This window comes from Canis aureus, chromosome 3 (genome assembly GCF_053574225.1).
Source record: "Canis aureus isolate CA01 chromosome 3, VMU_Caureus_v.1.0, whole genome shotgun sequence".
Taxonomy (NCBI): domain Eukaryota; kingdom Metazoa; phylum Chordata; class Mammalia; order Carnivora; family Canidae; genus Canis; species Canis aureus.
The window spans coordinates 34,486,990-34,509,169 of NC_135613.1; the positions used below are offsets into that span (position 1 = coordinate 34,486,990).

Genomic DNA, 22,180 nt, shown 5'->3' on the forward strand with positions numbered 1-22,180 from the left:
CTTGATTGTGGTCATCATTTCACAATATATATTGTCTATCAAAACCTCACGCTGTGTGATCTAAATACATAACAACTTTTATTCGGCAAACACTGGGACTCCAGGGAGCTGTGGCCCTGTGCTTGAGGAGTCTCCCATCTCCTCATGTGTGCACCCACTTTGCAGTCTGGGAAGCACCATGAAAGCTTTATCTTGTCTGGTTTTTCAGAAGCGCAGAGAGTTGGCAGGCTGGCACCCCCTGGCCCTCTGCTGTGGTCCCGAGAGCCCCATTCCTCAGGGTGGGATGCTCCCCGCCCCTGACCTTTCCACTCCTCCCTGCTGTCCTATTTGTGACCTCTGGAACCGGCTGTGATCTGCCCTGGGGGTGTGGCCCTGCCAGGTGTGGCCCATTCCTAAGCCTGGAAAGTGGTCAGAGGTTGGGAAGGGGAGTGGCCCTTAAGCCTTCCTAAAGCAGCCTCAGGTTTACAGCGTTTCCAGGGCTGAGCTGAACCAGGTGGGTCTCGATTTCCATTTGATTCCTTGGGGAGGGTGTAGGGAGACCAGCTTCTGTCCTTCTCCAAGGATACTACCCTCTGTTGCTGTGGGAGGGACAAATGGGTGGTCTAGAGTCAGAAGACTAGCTGGTTCTGGCCAAGTGGCTAGCTACTCTTTCTTTCTTTCTTTCTTTCTTTCTTTCTTTCTTTCTTTCTTTCTTTCTTTCTTTCTTTCTTTCTTTCTTTCTTTCTTTCTTTTTTTAAGATTTTATTCATTTATTCATGAGAGACACACACACAGAGAGAGAGAGAGAGGCAGAGACACAGGCAGAGGGAGAAGCAGGCTCCATGCAGGGAGCCTGATGTGGGACTCGATCCCTGACTCCAGGATCACGTCCTGGGCTGAAGGCAGGCACTAAACCGCTGAGCCACCCAGGCTGCCCTAGCTACTCTTTCTGAGCCTTAGTTTCCTTGTGTGTAACATGGGGCTGTGGGGGTAGTAATGAGCCCTGTCCCGTGAGGCTGCTTGTGTCATGCAGGTTAGGGCCATGCTGGCCTTTACATACAGACAACAAGTTTTAGGATTGAGTGATGTGCCTATAGGCTTTGAGGGCAGTGGGGTGCCTGGGGAAGGAGGGCTAGAGACAGGAAGGGGTCCAAGGACCAAATGACTCTGGGTCAAGGGAAGGGGCTGGCCCAGCATTGCTCCCAGCAACCCCACCCCTACCCCAGGGCCTCCTGGGATTCAGAGTTTACTGATTCCCTACCCCCCTCATTTAAGACTAAGAGGTATGTCTCACCATGCAAACTGGTTCTCAGCAAGGCAGACAAAAGACCAGGATGGGCTTCTGAGCCCATGAGGCCCTCTGGATAGGCCATGTGGGAGTGATGATGGTGCTCGGGATGCTGAGATCCCTACAGCTCAGGTGGGATGGACTGCTCAGAGACCATCCCACTTCCAGCTCTTTCTCCATATCACCTGGAAGGCAATTCATGGAGGGTCTCCAAAGTGCCAGGCTCTGTCTCAGAAGTCCCATGGGCTATATGATCTAGTCTGCCTCCAGGGCTGGTGTCCCCCCTGGAGCACCCCTGCCAGGCTCTGGAGTCAGGAAAACCCAAGTCTACTGTCCCCTCTTCTTCTTCTTCTTTTTTTTTTTTTTAATAAATTCTATGCCCAACATGGGGCTCGAACTCACAACTCCGAGATCAAGAGTTGTGTGTTCTATCCTATAGCCAACAGGGCACCCCTTCCCTCTGCTTTTTACCGGCTATGTTTTTCCTGTGGATCCTTCCATGTTCCCTGTCTGAGATTCCTTTTCCTTAACTATAAATGGGGACTCCTGCTTCAGAGTGGACTTGAGAATTCAAGGGCCCCCAAGAACTAGACCTGGCACATAGTAGGTACACAATAGATGGTAGCCGTAGATTTCGAAAACAGGATCTTCAAGGTTCTGCCGGGGGAATTCTTGGGCAGCCCCTACCTGTAGGCAGCTCGCTGGCTTGGGGAGATCCCTCTTCTACTGGCTGTGTCCCATAGCCTCCAGAGGAGCCCTCAGGTATCTCCCAGACTCTAGGCAATCAAAACCACTTTCCTGTACCCATGTTCCCTTCCAACTACTTCCTGGTTTCTTTGCTTCCTTTTCCCAGTAAAATCTCTGCAAGACTTTTCTGTGGTCCCTCCTTCCACCTCTCTGCCTCTCACCCTGTCCCTAATCCATGACTCCTCTCCCTAACCTCCCTCCACCCCCTTAGAGTTTCTCTGCCTGTCTGCTGGGACTGCTCAGCAACCTGACCAGCAGGCACCCTGCTGGAGATCCACCCTCTTTAGTGTCCTTCCACCTCACCCAGTTCCCTGTGGTTTCCTCTGTAGCCTGCTCCCTCCCCTCCCACCAACCTCTAAATAGCTCCATCGTTGCTCTCTCCTTGGATGATGTCTGTTCTGTCTACTGTGGCTGTATGAAAAACTACCCCCACACAGTGGCTTAAAACAAGAACCATTTCATTGTATCTTGAGAGTTTGTGGGTCAGGAATTTGGACAGGACTTGGCTGGGTGACCGTTCTGCTCTACATGGGTAGGGCGTTGGGGGTAGCTGCGACCTGCCACCCTGCTGTTCCTCTGGCAGCCAGGCTTGTCCCCGTTTCTCCTCGGGCTCTTTGCACCCTCTGTTCCCCTGCCTGGAACCCTGTGCCAGCGGAGCCTTGCATGACTGCTCCTGCTTATCATTCATTCAGGTCTGGGCCTTGAAGCCTCCTTCGTTGCGGAGGCTGGATTTGCATCTCCCGCCTCCACCACCTTCTCTCTTCATCACATCCGCTCTTTCCCACAGCTCTTTTCGTTTTTAAAATGACCATGTTTCTTTGCTTATTTTATTATCTGTCCATCAGGGAACACATTTAATGTTATATTCCTAGCATCTTGAAGGAATGAGTGGAAGTTTTAATAAAAGATTGATGTTGATTCCCAGCTAGAATTGCCCTCTTTCTAATCTCATGCACCCCAGTTTGGTCTTGTGGTTTTTTTGTTTAAGATTTTATTTTTTAAGTAATCTCTACACCCAATGTGGGGCTTAAACTCATAACCCTGAGATTAAGGGTCATGGGCTTGACCTTGAGGCATCCAGGTGCCCCTTGTCTTGGTTTTCTCTCTTACCGAACCCTCCTGTCCTCTGACCCAGCCAGCCCTGAGCTGTGTCGCCTGAGACCCCATCACCAGGCCACATATAGCCTTACCCCCTCATGGTCCCCCTCCTGCCTGTTGTCCTTCCAAGCAAACCCCCCTCACCTCCCCCCTCACAGGGCTGGGCCTTGTGCTGCTAGTTACACCCTAGCCCGAGGCTGCCTCCTTCCAGTCACTGAATCGTTCCTGCCCTAAACATGTCCCCACCCTCACCACACCAGAAGCTTTCTGCAAGAATCAGTCCCTGTTATGGGCACATGAAATTGTGAGGCTGCTTGTGTAGATCCAGCCAATAAGCTAGAGCCACCCCAGCAGCCATATAACTTAAAACAAAGTGAGGGTGACAGAAAACCCCAAATGCAGGCAGATACCATGAATCTTGTTCCTTTCATCTGCTTGATCTTATGTTTATAGGTTACAGCCTTTCAGGTGGCCATCTGGAACCAGGTTTGTGTCTTCATTCCAGGCATTTGATCAAATGTTGAATGGAATAAACAAATGATACTCCATTAGAGACACCTCCTGGTTCAGTTTAACATATTTTCACATTTTTTACTGAGCGTTTACAATGTTCTGGGTCTGCGCAAACACAAAATGCACAGAATATGTCCATTCTCGCCTCAGGATCTCTTCCCTTGCGCCTGGGATGCCTTGTTCCTAGTGAGCCGGAGCTGGTTTCCAGTGATTGTTGCCTTCTATACCTTTGTGAGGGGGGTCTTGAGCCTTTCAGGGGCCCGGAAAAGGAGGTCTCCCAGCAACTATCGCGTATGCTTAGACTGTGTGTGGATATTTGTGGGAGGCCTCTGTGGAGTGTCATGGACTTTGCCTGTTCAACATCTTGGTTCATGGCTGAAGTGAAGCCTGGTGGTTGGTAGACAGATGGCGTGTTCAACTGGCAGTGATTGTCACAGAGCAGGGCTGAAAGACCTGTCTGATGCCACCTCTGCTGGAGCTCCCCTGCCACTTTCCTGTCTTCCCAAAGCCTGGGTCCTCATCCTCAAGCTTGGTGTGGGCTCTTGCAAGTCCACCCAGCCAGTCATGGCAGGTCTCTCTCACCCCCAGGGACTGTGCAGACTCCTGCTGGCTAGCATGATTTCCTGTGTTGCTCATCAATGCGTGGATTTTTAATAACATGAAGAGCTGACCCCTTTTTTAAAAAAGATTTTATTCATTCATGAGCGACACAGAGAGAGAGACAGGGACACAGGCAGAGGGAGAAGCAGGTTCCCTGCAAGAACCTGATGCGGGACTCCATCCCAGGATCACACCCTGAGCCAAAGGCAGACACTCAACCACTGAGCCATCCAGGTGCCCTGAACTGAGCCTTTTTAATTACATTCTCTGGGTCAGATTCTGTTCCAAGCACCTTGCACATATAATCTCACTGAGTCCTGTTTGTGATAACGTTACTTCCATTTTACAGATGTGGAAAGTGAGGTTTGCTGAGGTTCACCTGATCATCCTTTCCTCAACAAATCTTTCTCAGATTCCTCTGAGACCGTGTGGGGCACATGGATAAAGGGATGAGAAGGCCATCCTGCAGCTGGAGAACTTGAGGTTGAGGGAAGGCTGTGGAGTGTGGCATGCGCCCAGAGAGGACCGTCAGTGCACCTGCTCAGCGCAGCAGCCTCTGCCAGAGCCCAGGCCCAGTTCTGGGGCTCTAACCCTTTGACCCGGCCACTCCGGGCCTTCGAAGCAGCCTCTTGAAATTGGTGTTCCTTGGCCAGGCCTGTTCTGGGGCCTGGTTCACTCATTGCCAGTGTAAGGAATGCGTTTGCGGATAAAGTCCCAGCTCTCACTCTGGCCACTCCTCTGCTTCGGAATAGTTTCTTGAATACTTTGGGGGAGAAAAAGTTAGTGTGCTGTGTGGGGGAAAGCTGGGCGAGGCTGGAGAGAAGAGACAAGGGGACTGCAGACCCCAGGGCGGGCAGAAGTGGGGGCATCCGGGGGCCCTCCCGCCCAAGGGTGGGAGGGCGGGCCCAACCTGCTGGGGAAGGATCAGACCCCATCCCTCAGCCAGGGCCTGCAGGGACTAGAGAAGCAGCAGGGGCCTCAGAGGGGCCTCGGGCTGCCAGCTTCCTGGGGCAGGAAGTCCCGGCAGTGGCCAGAATCCCTCCCGCAGGGCTGCTACGCAAGCAGCTCAGGCCTGAGGAATGTGTGCAGCCGAGGTAGGAGGGGCCCCTTCCTGCCCCTTTACTTCTCCCTCTGCCCAGTGCCCTTCTGTCTCCTCTCTCCTGCTTGCTGTGTTCCCTACCGGCCTCTGTGCTGTGACCTCATAGTTTCCTCCCCTCCCTCTCATCCCCTCCCCCTCCTCTCCTCCTTCTCTCTCTGGGACCTCTCTCTTCTTCTCCCCACTTCCCTCTTCTGGTTCTTTGTCCCTCGGCCCTTGCCGTCCTGGGGGTGCTCGGGGTGCCTGCAGCCGGTGGGCCCAGCTCCAAGGTGAGCAGGCTCATGTCAGGAGCTCGGTGCCCGTTGCCATGGTGACCCCAGGCAGGTGGCAGGCCGTGGGAGGCTGGGGAGGGCCGTGCTGAGCCTGTAGGCTGTGCCTGCCCTCCCCAATCCCTGAAGGGCCCGCTTCACTGCCAGGGGCTCCTGCACGGGGTATTGCCCACCAGTTTCTGGCTGGGGTTTCTGGCTGGGTGCTATTAGAGCGTCTCCCCTGAAGAGCCACGTGGTGGGGGCCAGTCGCCCTGGGGGTTGGATGGCCTGTGTTCCGATCCATCCTGCCTCTGCCCTGGGTTTGCTGGAGGCAGAGGGAGGGAGGTGGCGGACAGCCCCAAGGCGGGAGCTCCACGGAGGCAGCTGCCAGTGGTGTTGGGGGCAGTGTGTGGAAGAACTGACAGGCTCCTCAGGGGAAGGGTCATGTCGAAAAGGAGTGAGCCCCCTGTCTCTGGGACTAAGCAAGCTCATGCTGGACGACTACTGAGGGGGTGTGGTAGCCGAGAGCCTGCCTGGGCCTGGGTAGTCTTGCTGCCGTGGGACTTCCTTGCCCTCCGGAGAGACAGGATTTAAAAAGGATGGCGTTCAGCTCAGAGAGCTTGCAGTTTCCTCACCAGGAGCGGCCACCTCCCTCCTTCCTGGGCTGCCGGGCCTCCGACGTCCAGTAGGACCAGCGCCTTGAGCGTGGGCCGTGGGGAGGAGGGGTACGGATACCTCCATACCCTAGCTGTTTCCTGTGGGGACATGAGGGGAGGGGAGCTTGGGCCTATGGGTTCTGGAAGGGCCCAAGGTCTGGCAGGGATGCAGCAGTAACTACCCTGCCTGGCAGAAGGGAGAGGCAGTTGCAGCCAAGCAGCCAAGCAGCCTCAGACTTGGAGTTAAACAGATTTGAGTTCCGGTCCCGACTCTGCCTTCACGGTGTGATTTTGCACCTGCGCATGTGTGTGTGTGTGTGTGCGCGCGCGTGTGTACAAGTTACTGACCCTTTCCAAGTCTCTATTTTCCCATCTGTACATTGTAGATAATTGCAAGGCTGTTGATCAGAGCTGTGTAAAGATGAAAAGAGAGAATGCGTTCCTTTGTGGAGTACCTGGCGAGTAGTAAATACTTCCGGGAGGTGGGGTGGTGGTGGTGGTGGTGGGGATTGTTCTCAAGCTCCTCTGCACGCCCACCCCTGCAACTTTATACATGAGGAAACGGGGACCAGAGAGATGAAAACGGGTGCTCCCATCTCACAGGTCCTTAGTCTGGGGCACGCCGCACGGAAGGCGCCCAGTCAGTGCGGGGAGGCGGGAACAAGGGTGCAGGCTGAGGGGTGACACACAGCCAGCCCCTGGTCCCACAGCTTCCACGCAGGCTCCCGCAGGCCCCTGCCACCTCTCCTAGGGCACCCCATCTAGCCCTTGGCTCGGGGATGGGGGGACCCACTCAGGTTTGTCCCCTCCCCCCCTGCAGGCCCTACTCAGCCTTGCAAGAAATGCTGGAATAAAAAGGCAGAAACACCCCCCCTCTCCAATTGACAAAGCACTTGCCATTTGCTGCCTCCTTTGCACCTCAGGACAGCTCTGTGAAGTACTCATTAATCTCATGGTATGGATGAGTCTGGGGGTGCGTGGGGGTGCTTGTTGGTGGACATGTGAGTAACTGGGTGGAGAGGAAGGAAGGGGCCTGTGGCCTCCATGCTTCTGAGGGCAGGTCTGGGATTCATCTGCAGTGCCCCCCACCTCCAGAACCCACTGTCCCATACCACCTCTGCTCCCCACATTTCCGTTTCCCCAAAGAGAGAAACAAAGGCTGCTGTTGTCTGTGGTATTTTAGGAAAGACAGGTGCCCGTCCAGCCAACTGCCCCGTCTTAAATGCACAGCACTTCACAGTTAGCTGGGTGCTTTTGGTTTTGGGACCTCCCTTAAACCTCACACTGCTCTTGGATGGCGGTGGGGTGGGGGTTTTTGTCTTTTTTTTTTTTTTCCCCCAAAGAAGAAACAACTTCAAAATCCCTGGGTGGCTCAGTGGTTTAGTGCCTTGCCTTCGGCCCAGGGCGTGATCCTGGAGTCCTGGGATCCAGTCCCGTGTTGGGCTCCTGGTATGGAGCCTGCTTCTCCCTCTGCCTGTGTCTCTGCCTCTCTCTCTCTCTATCATAAATAAATAAATAAAAATCTAAAAAAAAAAAAAAAAGAAGAAGAAACAACTCAGTGACTTACTCGAGGTCTCAAGACCTTTGGACAGAGATCCACCCATGCCTCAGTTTCCCTAACCAAACAAGCAGTTGTAATCCACCTCCCAAGCCCTTCTCACTCCTGTGGTAGAAGGACCTGTAGTGTAGATGGAGGCAGGAGGCCAGTGCTCTGTGGTTCAGAGCTGGGGGACCTTGGACAGGACTTGGGAGTACTCTGGGCTTGGGTCTGTTGTGTACCTTGCCAGGGACAACGCCTCAAATATTTGTCCAGGGGACAGAGGAGGTACAAATGAGAAAGTATTCAGAAAATGCCCTCCTTGCCCTGGCTGGGTCCCTGCAGGCTTCTCAGTGTGACAGGGGGAGTTTTCCAGATGACCTAGCTGAGGGTAGGTGTCAGATTTCAGGCAAAGTTATTTTTACCCTTGGGGTGGAGGGAGGCAGGTGATGTTTAGGCTCTTTTCTATAATGGGGTGAGGGGGCAGGGGTGGGAGTGGGGCCTCTAGTGGGGAAACTCACCTGACCTGATGGCTGGCAGTCTCCCTGGCTTACATGGGGTGACACTAGTGGAGATCAGGGACCACTGAACAAATCCATTCATTTGGTCCACAGTGAGCCAGGCATGTGGACACCAGGAGTAGAGAGACAGGGCTCCTGCCTGGTGGGTCTTCTGGTCCAAGCTACCCAACTACTCCCACAATTCAGTGAACGTTGTTGGAGTGGACAGCATTAGAGAGGGGAGGTATATGGCGCCAGGAGCATGAGAGTGCAGGATAGGTAATGGATCTGAGGGGTGAGTAGACTTTGCAGAGGCAAAGAGTGCTCCAGGCACAGGGGCATGTGCAAAGGCCCTGCAGCAGGAGGTGTGGCAGGGCAGTCTGTGGGGCCTTATGGGCCTTGGTAAGGACTTCTTTCTGTGAGCCAAACCCTTCATAGTTGGAAAGAGTCTTAGAGACTAAATGTCCCACTTGAGAGATGAGAAAACTGAGGCCTAGACAGCTAATAATGAAACCTATCATTTTTTTACCAAGCCAAACAGGCTTGCTTCCAGTATGTTTTTTTTTTTTTATTAAAAAAATTAAAAATTGGTATTTGGTATTTTATATTTTATTTACATTAAATTAGCAGACTTACCTGATATTTGTTTAAAATGGTTTCTCTTAAGAATTAAAAAAAATATGGAGCACCTGGGTGGCTCAGTGGCATCAGACTCCCTATAGGAGCCCGCTTCTCCCTCTGCCTGTGTCTCTGCCTCTTGTGTCTCTCATGAATAAATAAATAAAATATTTTAAAAAGGAATTAAAAACAATTAAGGTGAAATATATAATTCACGATTTTCTTTCTTTTTTTCTTTCTTTCTTTCGATTTTATTTATTTGAGAGAGAGAGAGCATGAGCAGGAAGGAGAGGGAGAAGCAAACTCTCCATGAGCATTGAGCCTGAGGGGGGCCCGATCCCAGGACCCCAGGATCATGACCCGAGCCGAATACAGACGCTTAACTGACTGAGCTACCCAGGTGCCCCTAAGTCACCATTTTCAAGTGTATAGTATAATGGAACTTCTGAACTATGTTCACGTTAGGCAACCACCATCTCTGTTTGGCTCTGAAACATTTTCATCACTTTTATTTATTTATTTATTTATTTATTTATTTATTTATTTATTTATTTTATTTTTTAATTTTTATTTATTTATGATAGTCACAGAGAGAGAAAGAGAGAGAGGCAGAGACATAGGCAGAGGGAGAAGCAGGCTCCATGCATCGGGAGCCCGATGTGGGATTCGATCCCGGGTCTCCAGGATCGTGCCCTGGGCCAAAGGCAGGCGCCAAACCACTGTGCCACCCAGGGATCCCTATTTTCATCACTTTAAAGTAAAGCCCCTTAACCCATTACAAAGGTCCTCTCCTTTCCTCCCCTTCCCAGCCCCTGGCAACCACCAGTTGGCTTTCTGTCTCTACAGGTTTATCTGCACTGGAGATCTTACATAAATGGAACCACAATATGTGACCTTTTGTGTCTGGTTTATTTCCCTCAGCATGATGTTTTTGAAATGCCTCCGTGTTTTACGTATGGCGGCTTCATTTCTTATGTCTGATTAACGTTCCATTGTATATGTATATACCACAGTTTGTCTATCCGTTTATTCATCATTGGACGTGGACTGTTTCCACCTTCTGGCTATTGTGAATAGTGTGGCTATGAACGTGGGTGTGTGTACATTTGTTTGAGTCCTTGTTTTCAGTTCCTTTGGGTCTATACCTAGGAATGGAGTTGCAAAGTCATATGGTGTTTCTATGCTCGGCTTTTTGAGGACTGCCAAGCTGTTTTCTATTGTGGCTCCAACATTTTCTCTTCCCCCCAGCATGATAACAACAATTGTTATCGTGCGTGATTTTGCTTGTAGCCATTCTAGTGGGTTCACAGTCTTTTATAATCCTCACTGTAAGCTCAGGTTCTTTTATTATCTCCATTAGACAGATGAGGAAACTGAGTCATGGAGAGGTAAAATAACTTGACCAAAGTATTCTGGGGAGGATGAGCTGATTAAAGTTCCATTTATCTTCAGTTTTACAGGAAGACACCACACTGAAAATGGCTCATGTTCGTCCAAAGGAGGGATGGGGCTACTCTAAGGAAAGCTTGTCCTTACCTCAGGGTTTCCATTATGCTCATACCCCTCCTCCCTGCCTCATAAGATTGGGGGCAAAGGGCAGAATTAGAAGGCTGAAGGCCCTTCCATCCCCCTCTTCCATACTGAGAAAGCATCAGAGCTGGCTGTCAGAAGAAGGAGGAAGCCCAGTGCGTGATCAGCCCACCCCAGACTGTGGGCTCTGGACCTCTGAACTGAGATTCAGGGTTGTGGCCTCTGTTCTCCTTGGTCACTGATGGGCTGTGCAATTTGGAAGTCATTTACTTTCTCTCTCTGAGTCTTAGACTGGAAGAATTCCTTCCATTTTCCCCATCACCAAGGCCCAGGAAAGTACTGTAGAGATGTACATGTGCACTTTGGCTGGTGGGTCTGGGATTGTCTTAAAGTCTACCTTGCTGCTCACAAGCAAAGTATCTGAGTTTGCTCATCAGTAAAATGGGTAGAATAACAATGCCTCACAGGGTAGATGTAAAAATTACGAGATGATACATATGAAATTTCCTAGCGTAGAACTTGATACGTAGCAGGTGTTCAATAAATGTTAACCAAGTGAATGGCATATAAGAAGTGCTTACTACAAAACACTGGTTTAATTTTCTACCTGTCCCACCCCATAATCTTGAAAAATGTCAAGTGCCATCACAGCCTGTAGCCAGAAGTAAAATGAAGATGTTTGTAGAGGTCATTGGGGACCATTATTTATCCTATAGAATGAAAATATGATCTGATGTTATATGATGATCAGAAACCTATGGAACAGGGCACCTGGGTGGCTCAGTTGGTTAATGTCTGCCTTTGGCTCGGGACATGAACTCAGGGTCCTGGGATGGAGCCCCACTCAGTGGGGAGCCTGCTTCTCCTTCTGCTTCTTGTTCTGCCTCTCCCCCCTATCTTGTGCTTGCTCTCTTTCTGTCAAATAAAGAAATAAATGAAATCTTTTTAAAAATTAAAAAATAAACAAACTTATGGAACAGCCCATTGGTGTCCTTCTCCCAGCCCTTAGGCTAGCTTCATGGATGAGAGCTCTCTCTTTTTATCTATGCATTTGGGACCCACTGCTACCCCCTTTCGCCTCTTTTTGTCTGCTGGGAACCCCAAGGCAAAATGCGAGTCTCTGTGGCAGCATTTTTGTGCAACTAGATTCCTAACATAATCCTCCCTTCCCTTATTCAGTTCCTTAGCTTTGTTTGCATTTTGGCTCTGGGTGCATGTGGGGTCTGTGTGCTGTGCCTGTGCAGGCTGCTGCAGAGCCTTTTTTGGGAGGGAGGTAGGGAATAGGCCTGAAGGGGAATTTAGGATGTTGACAAATGCTTCTGCTTTGCTGCTGGGGAAACTGCCAGGAGGACACCCTGGTTTCTCTGAGAGGCTGGATCTCCCTTTGTGGGGACAAGCTGTCTCGTTTGGATAGCTTCTTTCACTGCTCAGAGTGACCTGGCTCAGACAATCAGGCCTCTCATGGGGCCTGGCCAGTGGCACTTAGGGTAGGCCAGAGCTGCTTCTCCCTGCCCCCTTAGGACCTGCCTTCTGGTCCCCACCCCTCAGGAAGTGGGGAACGAGGAATGTGGGCTTTGCAGTCTCCTACCCAGGCTGGAATTTCTGTCCCACTCTCACTGGCTTCTTGAATTCTCACAGCAGCTCTCGGAGGGGCTAACACGCCATCTCACAGGGTTGCCGTGAGGTTCTGGTGAACTCAGTTGAGAAAGTACTACTCAGAAGCTCAGTGTGAACGATGTCTGAGTCTCTCCTGGCTATTTTTCTGTAGAAAGACCAAACTCAGCTTTATAATGCTAACAGTAAGTGCTCCACGAAGGTTGGCCATATGGTGGATGTGTACTAGGAGCCTCAAATACTCAATCTCGTTTAATTTCATCCTATGATGATACTTAGAGGTAGGTTTTATAATCCCATTCTTACAGATGAGGAAACAGGCCCCCAGAGTTTGAGCCGCTTGCCCAAGGTCACACAAATTAGTTGTAAAACCGGACTTGAACCCAGGCCAGGCCAAGCCCTAAGGCCTGTGTAGAGACAGCTTCAGTCATGTCATGATGGGTCAGTTGAGAGGTCACCGCAAGCCTGCTCCTCTCTTCCAGGACAGGTGGGTCTCCTCTGTTCCAGGCCCATTGTTCCAGATGGTTCCTGAAGGCACTGAGGTCTCTTTGCTGGCTGGTCTCAGTTTCCTGGCTCCTCACTATAGGCCACAGGCTTATATGGTTCCTGGAGACTTCTGGGTCCTCTCCCTCTGACTCCACCTAGTACTTTCCCACCTGCTTCCTTTGGCCCCGAGGGTCGCATCACCCAAGACATTGTCATTCCCTAGCCTTTCCTCCTGTTCTTCATGTCCTTCCTGTCCCTTAAACCATCCTTGTCATCAAGCCTAAGCTCTAGGGCCACCCCATCTCTCATGCTTTCCTTCCTTTTCTTCTTTCATAGGTGTTTATTTGGCACCTGCTCTGTGGCAGCCCTGAGTCTGTCCCTGTCCCATGAGAATGGCTATGTGATGGGGGAGGTGGCTCACAAAACAGTGACCACATAGCATGGTCAGGGCTGTGATAGAGACAGATGAGGCTGTGGGGCCAGGGAGGCCCTAACTCTCTCTGGGGAAGAAGGAAGAGGAAGGGCTCACCTGGCACATGGGGCAGATAAAGGAATCTTAGGCAGAAGCAGCACCCACATTGCAGGGGATGGAGCTGGTTGAGAGTAGTGCTCTGAGGAATGGCATATGGTCTAGAGCTTGGGAGAGCAGCTGTGGGAGCCACAGAGTGGGGACTCGATCAATCCTGACAGTAGGGAGCCATTGAGGAGTCTTGAGCAGGGGAGGTGTCTGGTCAAGCTTGCTCTTCAGAAAGGTCTATGTGGTCATCAGGTCAGAATGAAGCCCCACAGTGGGGGGAGTTATAAAGACTAGACCTCGTGTCCCTGCAAGACAGGCTACTGAAAGTGATGGTTGTTGTGTTGGTGGTTTTGCTCTTGGGAAATATGCCTCTGGAAATTGTGGAGGCTAGAAGAAGGTGGAGAGACTGGGGGCCTGTGGACAGGCTGTGGAAACAGTTTAGTGAGCTAGCAGTGCCTAAGGGGGTGCTGAGTTGTCAGGGTAAAAGGGACAACTTTTTAGGGAGGGTGGGTCACTAGGACGAGAGGAAATCCGAGGTTAAGTCTGTTCATGTGGGGCTGTTGTCACATCATGTAGAAGGAGCCCTGGCTCAGGACAGTTCATCCTGGCACCTCAGCTATGACCCAGGACTGTGCGTCAACCTCCATAACTATGAAGGATTGGATGAAGTGGCCTCTCCTGTGACCCGGCAGGTCTGTGACATGGCCGTGGCCCAGGAGGAGGGACACAGAGCCCGTGGAATAGCCAGCTGAGTCCTAGTCTGGATGACCAAATCTGGCCAGGTCTGCTGTGGTCTGGGGCCAGTGCAGGCACATCCACCATCTGAGACGACACGTCTCTGACCCCCAGATGCCCTCCCTAGCTTCATAGTAGGTTCTGCCCTCCCTGTCAGCTGTCTTGGCTCAGCCTGGCCCAGCCGCTCTAGGCCCTGACTTCATCCAGGGCCTCTGCTCTCCCCGTGACTGGCCCTGGGAGGAGTGGTCTGGCTCTGGGGCCCCATTGGCCAAACTTTGTCTGGGCTGCTCACGCCCCTGTCTCCCAGGCTGGCTGCCTGCCCACCTTGGGATGGGAGGAGGGCCAGCCTGGCCTTCCATGACGTGAGCAGATTGCCATGGAGCCAAGGAAAGAGTTGGAGTCTGAGAGGCTGTGCCTGGGGGCCCTGGTGCTGCCCTGTCCCCTCTGCTTGTGCTCTAGCCCAGGGGTTCTGTGCCCCTCTCTTTGATGAGAGTGGGGGATGGCCACAGGGGGTCTCATTCCTCAGTTCTCCTGGGCACTCAGCCCTGCTCAGAGAAGCACAATATTTCCTGTCTGACAAGGTGACAGGACTCCTCAGCTTTCTCAGCAGACATGTCAGCTAGGCATGCAAGCACCCTGCAGGGGCGGAGTCCAGAATCCTGAAACCAGGACCAGGGGTGCCTTAGTGATCGGCAATCTCCCTCTGCACCTGCTTGCCCAGTGAGTGACACCTGAGCTTCAGGAGGGGCGGGGACTTGCTCAGAATCGCATAGCACCAGAGGGACAAGGCTAGGATTTGAACTCAGGTCTGTCTCTGTTTGTCCCTCCACAAACCTTTGATGTGGTGCTACTGTGTGCCAGGCCCTTCTAAGTAAGAGTACTAGAGTAGGAGCTTCTTAGAAGGAATGAACCAATTTATCTTTGTTCTTTCAATATTTCAATATTTGAGGAAGTGCTCAGTGAACGAATGAATGAATGCATGCATGAATGAATAAACAAGGCAAAGATCTTGTCTTTTCTAGGCCTACAGAGTCCAATGGGACGGTAGGGACTCCTTTTCATAGAACAGAAAATAGGAGGCTGGTGAGAGTGGAACTGACAGGTCAGAAGCAGAGGGAGCACTGAGACTCAGATGTCCCAGCTCCTGGTCTACGGCTTTTTCCATCCTCACTTTTCTCATCTGTGAAATGGGGTTGACCGTCCTCACCCTCTGCCTTCCTTGTGAAGAGGTAGATGTGGAAATTGGTTTGTAAAGCAGGGATGTTGTGTGTAGGGCTTCCCTGTGTACATGCCTGGGACTGCCTGGAAATCCCATATGGTCTGCTGTCTTTCTTTTGACCACTTATCCTTTGCATCTGGCCTCCTCCATTTCCCTAGCTTGCTCTACGGCCTTCTGGAATGTTCTGCCCAGGACCTCAGGCTGTGGGACGGGTTTGGGAAGGGTATGGGTGACTGAAGTCTGCCTGCCTCCTCCCCCTACCATCTCCCACACCCAGAAAGGCAGCTCCACTTCCACATCTACACAGGCCCCCAATGCACAACAGGCCAGAAATGCCTTGGCAGTGGTTACCATGGTGACGTGTCCTGCTGCTTGGACCACAGCGGCCTGCCAGATACCTGCAGGAGCCTGCAAGCCTGGCACCCTGTGGCCTTCTCCCAGGCTGAGCACTCCCGGGGCTGCCCTCCTTTCTCTCCTTGATGCCGAGCTCTGTAGCTCACACTATGGGAGCCTCATGGGGGAAATGATCCAAGGAGTACAGATCCCAGCACCAGAGCCATCCTTGTCCCTGTCTGCAACTGTAGCAGGGTCGGTGTTGGGTTGTGGCACTGGTTGCTTGCTGCTGAGTCCAGGCCCAGCCCCGGGTGTAGACAGTGTAGTGTGGTGGGTAGGACCTCAGACTTTGTAGCCAGACCTTGGGTCACAGCTGTGTTTTGCCACTTCCTGGAGCCTCACCTGTAGAGGGAGGGTAACAAGGAACCCATCCCAGGGGTTCGTGGAATTCATGTGTGCAAAGTTCTTAGAAGACTGTTTGATGCTTAATAAGCGTTATATAAATGTCGGCAGTGACTGTTATCACTGCAAGTGCACCGGCCACTAGAATTGGAACTCGTGTCATTTTTCTCACACAGGCAAGTGTACTCAGCTCTCATTCACAGCCTGTTAGGGAGAGCGGGCTAGAGAGGCAGGAGGCCCCCTTCCCCATCCCAACCTGTCCAAGGTACTGCCAGGTTCTCCCCACCCCTCTGCCTGGGGACAGACAAGCTAGGCCCTGAGCAGAAACTCCACCTCTGATTCATAAGCTTGAGGATTTTCTCTGCTGCTCCTCCAGCTGGCAGCTGCTGTGGGCCTGGCCTGGATCAGACAGCTGGTCCGTCAAGGCCCAGAGCCCTTCCAGTCAGTAAAGCCAAGTGCTAAGGACAGATGAACACCCAACGGAGGTGCTGCCTCCGAGGTCATCTGAAGAATGATGGAGCCTGAGCAAAGGCCCGTGGCGGGGGGTTGGGGGGGGGCAGCAGAAATAGGAGCTGCTTCTTGGAACACTTTATTGGGAACAAATCCCCAGACTTGACTGCTAGAGGGCTCACCAGGCCTCCCTGCATAGAGAAGGGGAATCTTTCCAGAATGAAGGTCAGTCTGAGGCAAAACTGTAACGAGCTGGCCCACGAGCTGGAGGGAGGGCTGAATTTCCCTCCCCCTCCCTCAGGTCCATGGTTCTGCTAACGTGGAGTCGGTGGCCAAAAGGAAACTGGGTGGAAGTGGCATCCGGGGAGCCCCCCTGGGGTCTGAGAGCCCAGGCTGGAGGTGACGGCCACTCTTGGAGTTGGGGTCTGGTGGGAGGTGGCCCTGGGGTGCTCTCTGCTCTCCCTGAGGCACTCAGGTCTGTCCCCACCTTTCGCCAGGGCATCGCCTCTGTGTTCTCAAGCCGCACGTCCCGGAAGTCAGCCTCCCGTGCAGAGAAAGACAGCGGTGCCATGGCAGACGGCGGGGGCTACCGGAACCCCACGGAGGTGCAGATGAGCCAGCTGGTGCTGCCCTGCCACACCAACCAGCGTGGCGAGCTGAGCGTCGGGCAGCTGCTCAAGTGGATCGACACCACGGCCTGCCTGTCCGGTGAGCCCACGCCTGGCACAGCAGTCCTGCCGCGGAGGCCCACCGCTCGGAGGAGAGGCCTTGGTTATCAGAGGCGGCCACCGTGGTTCCCCCACGGCCCCCAGCACCGCACTCATCCCGCTCTCCACTCATGCTGTTCCACTGGCCTGAAATGTCCCTTCCCACGTCTTCCCACTCAGCTCGGGCCACCCTCTCTCCCCTGCACTCCACAGCTCGGGGGGCTGGCCTGCACCCTTCAGCCCCTGCACCAACACCCTGCCACCTCGGGTGCGGCGGCTCCAGGCTGGCCTGGGAGTGCCGTGAGCGTGAGCCGGGGCCGGGGCTGCCTGCCGATCTTATGATCTTATCGAGTGGAGCTGAATGGAGCTCCTTTCCATCCTTGGGGAGCCTGGGTATTCCCCGACCCACAGGGACCTCACAGTCCAGTGAGGTGACCCGTCTGTTCCCTGCTGCTGCCCAGCACGGCTCAACGGGGGCTGGGCCAGAGGCAGAATCAGTCAGGTCTGTGGGAGAACAGAGCAGGGGCTCTGACCCAGCCCTGGGTGGGGAGGGATTCCAGAAGGACGAAGGCGGGGAGCGTAGCCCCAAGGGTCAGAGTGACTCAGGCAAGGAAACAGAGGTGGGGGAAGCCGACAGCAGAGGCATGACGCCTGGGAGAGCTGGGAAGTACACTAGCCCATGTGATCATTTAGTCATCTAACAGCCGCTCATTGGGGGTGTACCGTGCACCAGGCACCATTCCCCGGATGGCAACACTGCCGTCCGACAGGCAAACCCTTCACCCTCAAGTGACTTGCAGTCCCCCAGGAAGGAGAGACGCCACAGACAAAACTCATAAAGAAACGGGGTCGGGGGTAGTCATCGAGGAAGATAAGGGAGGGTAGGGGTGTTGGCCAGGAGCAGTGGCCTTAGCTCAGGCCCCCTGATGTTGGCTCAGAGGTCTGGTGACATGGGGACGCTGCTAACACACGGCTTTCTTCCGACACCAGCTGAGAGGCACGCTGGCTGCCCCTGCGTCACTGCCTCCATGGATGACATCTATTTTGAGCACACCATTAGGTAAGTGGCTCCTCCTGTGTCTTGGTCCCCCTGAGCTGCCCACCACAAAGCCAGGGCCCCTCCCCCATCTCCCCACCTGGTGGGCCCGTGAGCTGCCTGGAGTCCTGGACAGATGCTCAACCACTGCAGGTGCCCCAGCAAAACTCCTTTTTATTATTTTTTTTTGTAAAGATTTTTATTTTTTTATTCATGAGAGATATACAGAGAAAGAGAGAGAGAGAGAGGCAGAGACATAGGCAGAGAGAGAAGCAGGCTCCATGCAGGGAGCTGATGTGGCACTCGATCCCGGAACTCCAGGATCACGCCCTGAGCTGAAGGCAGACACTCAATCACTGAGCCACCCAGGCATCCCACAGAACTCCTTTTAAACATAACCTCAACATCATTACTACACCTACACAAAATTAACAATAATTTCTCACTAACATCAAATATCCAGTCTGCTTTCAGGGGCTCACTCTGTCTCCTGATTTTGTTTTTATTTTGTTTTGCTTTACAGTTATTTTTGTTGTTCAAGAGGCAAATAAGGTTGCAGTTGGTTGCTATGTCTCTTAAGTCTTTTTTATATATGGGTGCTACACCTCCCCCCAGCACCCTGTTTCCTCACCATCTCTCTCCCTTTCTTCCTCAAAATTTATTTGTGGAGGAAACCTGGTCATTTGCCTTATTGAGTTCTCCATCATCTGGGTTTTTCTGTTAGTATCACTGTGGTGCCATTTAACATGCTCTTCTGTCCCCTGACAGTAAACTGGTTGTGGGGAAGGGTTTGTTTGTGGGAGCTGCCTCTCTTTGATGCGAGGAAGACCTGGAGGGGGTGTAGGGGAGCCAGAGGTTTGAGGGGGCCACTGAGGAGGCTGGGCCATGACTCTGGGGAAGGAGTTGGTTTTGGCCTGAGGTGAGTGGATGGAAGAGAATCAGGAGGAGGGGAGAAGCTCAGGAGTCCAAATGAGTGTCTGCTTGACTTTGGGGGAAGCCAATGAGGAGGAGATGGGGAGCAGGAGGAAGGTGGGAGAGCAGGAGGAGGAAGAGGGAGAAGAGGAAGAGGAAGAGGGGAGGAAGAAGAGACACAAATCTCTTTTTTTTTAGTACCATAGAAAATAGTTTGTTGGGGTAGCCCCCGTGGCGCAGCGGTTTAGCGCCGCCTGCAGCCCAGGGCGTGATCCTGGAGACCCTGGATGGAGTCCTACGTCGGGCTCCCTGCATGGAGCCTGCTTCTCCCTCTGCCTGTGTCTCTGCCTCTCTCTCTCTGTCTCAATGAGTAAATAAATAAAAAAAATCTTAAAAAAAAAAAGAAAATAGTTTGTTATTTTTATTTTAGGGATCATGGAAATACTCTCCTAATTTCTTATCATGAAAACTTTCAGAATTATAGAGACATTGAATAGTGCAATGGTCACTATCAGTGAGATTCAAGAGTTAATGTTTCTTGCTAAATATGCTTTATCTATATATGGATAAATAAATACACATACTTCTCTCTCTCTCTCTCTTTTCTCAACCATTTGAAAGTAAGTTGCAGGCACCATGGTACTTCATCCCTCCACATGTCAGCATGCATCTCCTAGAAGTGGCAGTCCCGGCCGTGCCTATTAGGACTGTGAACAGAATAAACAGAAGCGGACAGGTCCTTGGCAAACGTGAGCTCCTGTTGTTTATGGAGCTCCTGCAGTGGGGCCGGGCCTGGCACTGACTCTGGCACATCTCCTCTCGCTTGACACTCAGTAGTTGTGCTTCTCTGTACCTGACAGACAAGGAAATAGGCTCAGAGAGGCAAAGTGACTTGTCCAATGTCACGCAACTCAGTAGTGTGACAGTCATGCTAGAGCATGATTGGAACCCAGGCCTATGTGGCTCTTCTCACCATGTCTGCTGTCACCCTTTGACAGGCAGGCAGGGCCCTTGGAAGGGACCCTCCTAGTTCTAGGGAAGAAGAAATGAGCACTGTGCTTTCTAGGTTTGTGATCCAAGGCACAGAGAGATGAAAGGACTTGCTCAGGGTCGCCGCAGCCCCTGTCTGGGGCCTCTTCATAGTCTATCATCTGGTCGCCCTCTGCTGCTTCCAGTTACATGCAGAGCAGGTGAGGTGGCTCCTCTAGGGACTCTGATTGTTTACGTGGACACAGGAATTATTCCAGAGGGACAGGCTGCAGCTGGACAGAGTGGGGCCAGTGTAGTCAACAGAACAATCTAGAACCCTGGCTCTATTATTTTTTAGCTGGGTGACCTTGGGCAAATGGCTCACCCTTTCTGATGTTCAATCCCCCTAAACCTACCTGTCAAGCTTATAGGAGGCTCCAATGAGGTAATGCATGGTGCTAGGCACAGAGTAGGCATTCTTTAAATGTGTCTGTTCTCCTTCCCACCCTCTGTGTATAGTCCCTTGCACTTAGTAGGCCTTCAGCAGATGTGGGATGCATTAATTCAGTAGGCCACTATTTATGGAGGACCTACCCCATGCCGGGTGCTAGGCCTTGTAGGATCAATGGAGAGCAAAACAGATGTGATGCTGACCCCAGTGGAGCTTAGGAATTGTGGGGGAGACAGAGGCTCTAGGCCCGTCTGTTGGGAGGGTGAATCTTATTGAGGGACAGAGGGGCAGGGAAGGTTCCCCAAGGAGGGGACCATGAGCCACAAACAGAAGCTTGAGCACTCACCAGACAGGGGGAGATGAATGAAATTATGCCTCTTCTCTCAGTCTCCACTTCCCCCCCGTAAAAGGGGGTGCTAAGGCTGTCTTGCCAGCTTGCTTTGGGGACTCAGTGACATTGCCAACGTGAATAAGGTCTGCAAGCCATGACATTGCCCTGCCAGATACCCTCAGCAGAGGCCCTGCAAGTATCTGGGGCCCCTCTTCCTTTCCCCCTGGAAGGCCCACTTCCTGCTTTTCTCTCCCCAGCATCGGACAGGTGGTGAATATCAAGGCCAAGGTGAACCGGGCCTTCAACTCCAGCATGGAGGTGTGTGGGGTGGTTGCTGCCTGGGGTGGGTAGGTGGGTGGCTGGGTTTTCCTCCCCTCCCTTCCCTTCTCAGCCCCCAGCCTGGGCACACTCACACTCTCAGGGCCCCGGGAGGCAGCAGAATTCTGGAATGGCTGGCAGGGCTGAGAGGATCCTCAGGATGTTCCTGTTCAATACCCCATAACATAGAAGGGAACACTCATGGCCAGGGATGGGAAGAGACTTGCCTCAGGTGGCCAGGTCACATAGATTCCAACCTGAGATTTGACTTTCAGCCTCCTGGGTCTTCACACCTAACCTCAGACCCTCTTTGGCAGCCAGGCGGTGGCGGAAAGTGGGGAAGACAGCCGCCGGGCCTGACCCTGGCGGCAGCAGGGCTGGCGCAGGGAGACCCCTGGACTTCAGCCCATTATTAGCTCACCTCCCACAGCCTCTGTCTCTCCATCTGTGAAATGGGAGCATGATTCCTCTGCTGCAGGGTTCTTAGGTGAGCTCTGTGAGCTCTGGGAGTGGGTGGGTGGAGGGACTGTTTCCCACCTGTGGACACCAGGCCCAGGCAGCTTCCCCTAGCCAGGCCACTGAGGCTGGGAAGGCAGAATCCTGACTGCCTCTGGGGACCCTCAGGCCACCCCTCAGGTGCCTGTCTTTTCAATCTAGCTAACATTTTACTTTCTTTAAGTCGTTTCCTAGACACAGTCTCATTTTCATTCCCTCTGTAACTCTGATGGTAGGTATGCTCACTCTTCATTCATTCATTCATTCATTCATTCATTCATTCATTCATTTAGCATGGGGTTTGAACTCACGACCCTGAGATTAAGAGTTGCATGCTCTACCAACTGAAATAGCCAGACACCTGTGCTCACTCCCATTTTATAGATGAGGAAGCCAAGAACCAGAGAAGGGAAGTGACTTGCCCAAGGCTGTCCAGGAATCTATCCCAGGTTTCTGGCCTCCGAGACTCTGGGTGATACAGAAATACAAGGCCTGGCCTGGGGTGGGCCTTCCTGTCTCATAGGCTGGAGGTCCATTTTCCTCCTCACTCCTCCCACCTTTTCTTCCTCTCTAGGTGGGCATCCAGGTGACCTCTGAAGACCTGTGCTCTGAGAAGCAGTGGAATGTGTGCAAGGCCTTGGCCACCTTTGTGGCCCACCGGGAGCTCTCCAAGGTAGGAGTGACACCTGGCTGCTCCCTGTTGCTGGGCCACCCGGGTGCCTGTCATGGCAGGCTGGGACCAGGGCGGTGAGCTGGGGGTTGGTGGAGGGGTGAAATGGGGTTCAGGGAGTTTAC

General features: G+C 52.6%; 1 protein-coding gene across 6 annotated transcripts in view; it reads left to right on the top strand.

Annotated features, from left to right (window-relative positions):
* ACOT11 (acyl-CoA thioesterase 11) overlaps nucleotides 1–22,180 on the top strand; it is a 51,672-nt gene that overhangs the window by 12,147 nt on the left and 17,345 nt on the right. For 2 of the 6 annotated variants that reach the window (XM_077891883.1, XM_077891880.1), the window contains exons 2-5: nucleotides 16,664–16,874; nucleotides 17,864–17,933; nucleotides 20,830–20,890; nucleotides 21,960–22,058. In XM_077891883.1, coding sequence (XP_077748009.1) covers nucleotides 16,736–16,874; nucleotides 17,864–17,933; nucleotides 20,830–20,890; nucleotides 21,960–22,058 — 369 coding nt within the window. In that variant the 5' untranslated portion in view covers nucleotides 16,664–16,735. Of the gene's footprint in view, nucleotides 1–443; nucleotides 494–5,198; nucleotides 5,320–5,500; nucleotides 5,591–16,179; nucleotides 16,392–16,663; nucleotides 16,875–17,863; nucleotides 17,934–20,829; nucleotides 20,891–21,959; nucleotides 22,059–22,180 lie in introns of those variants that run through there. The other 4 variants (XM_077891885.1, XM_077891881.1, XM_077891884.1 and 1 more) reach the window with 4 other exon arrangements.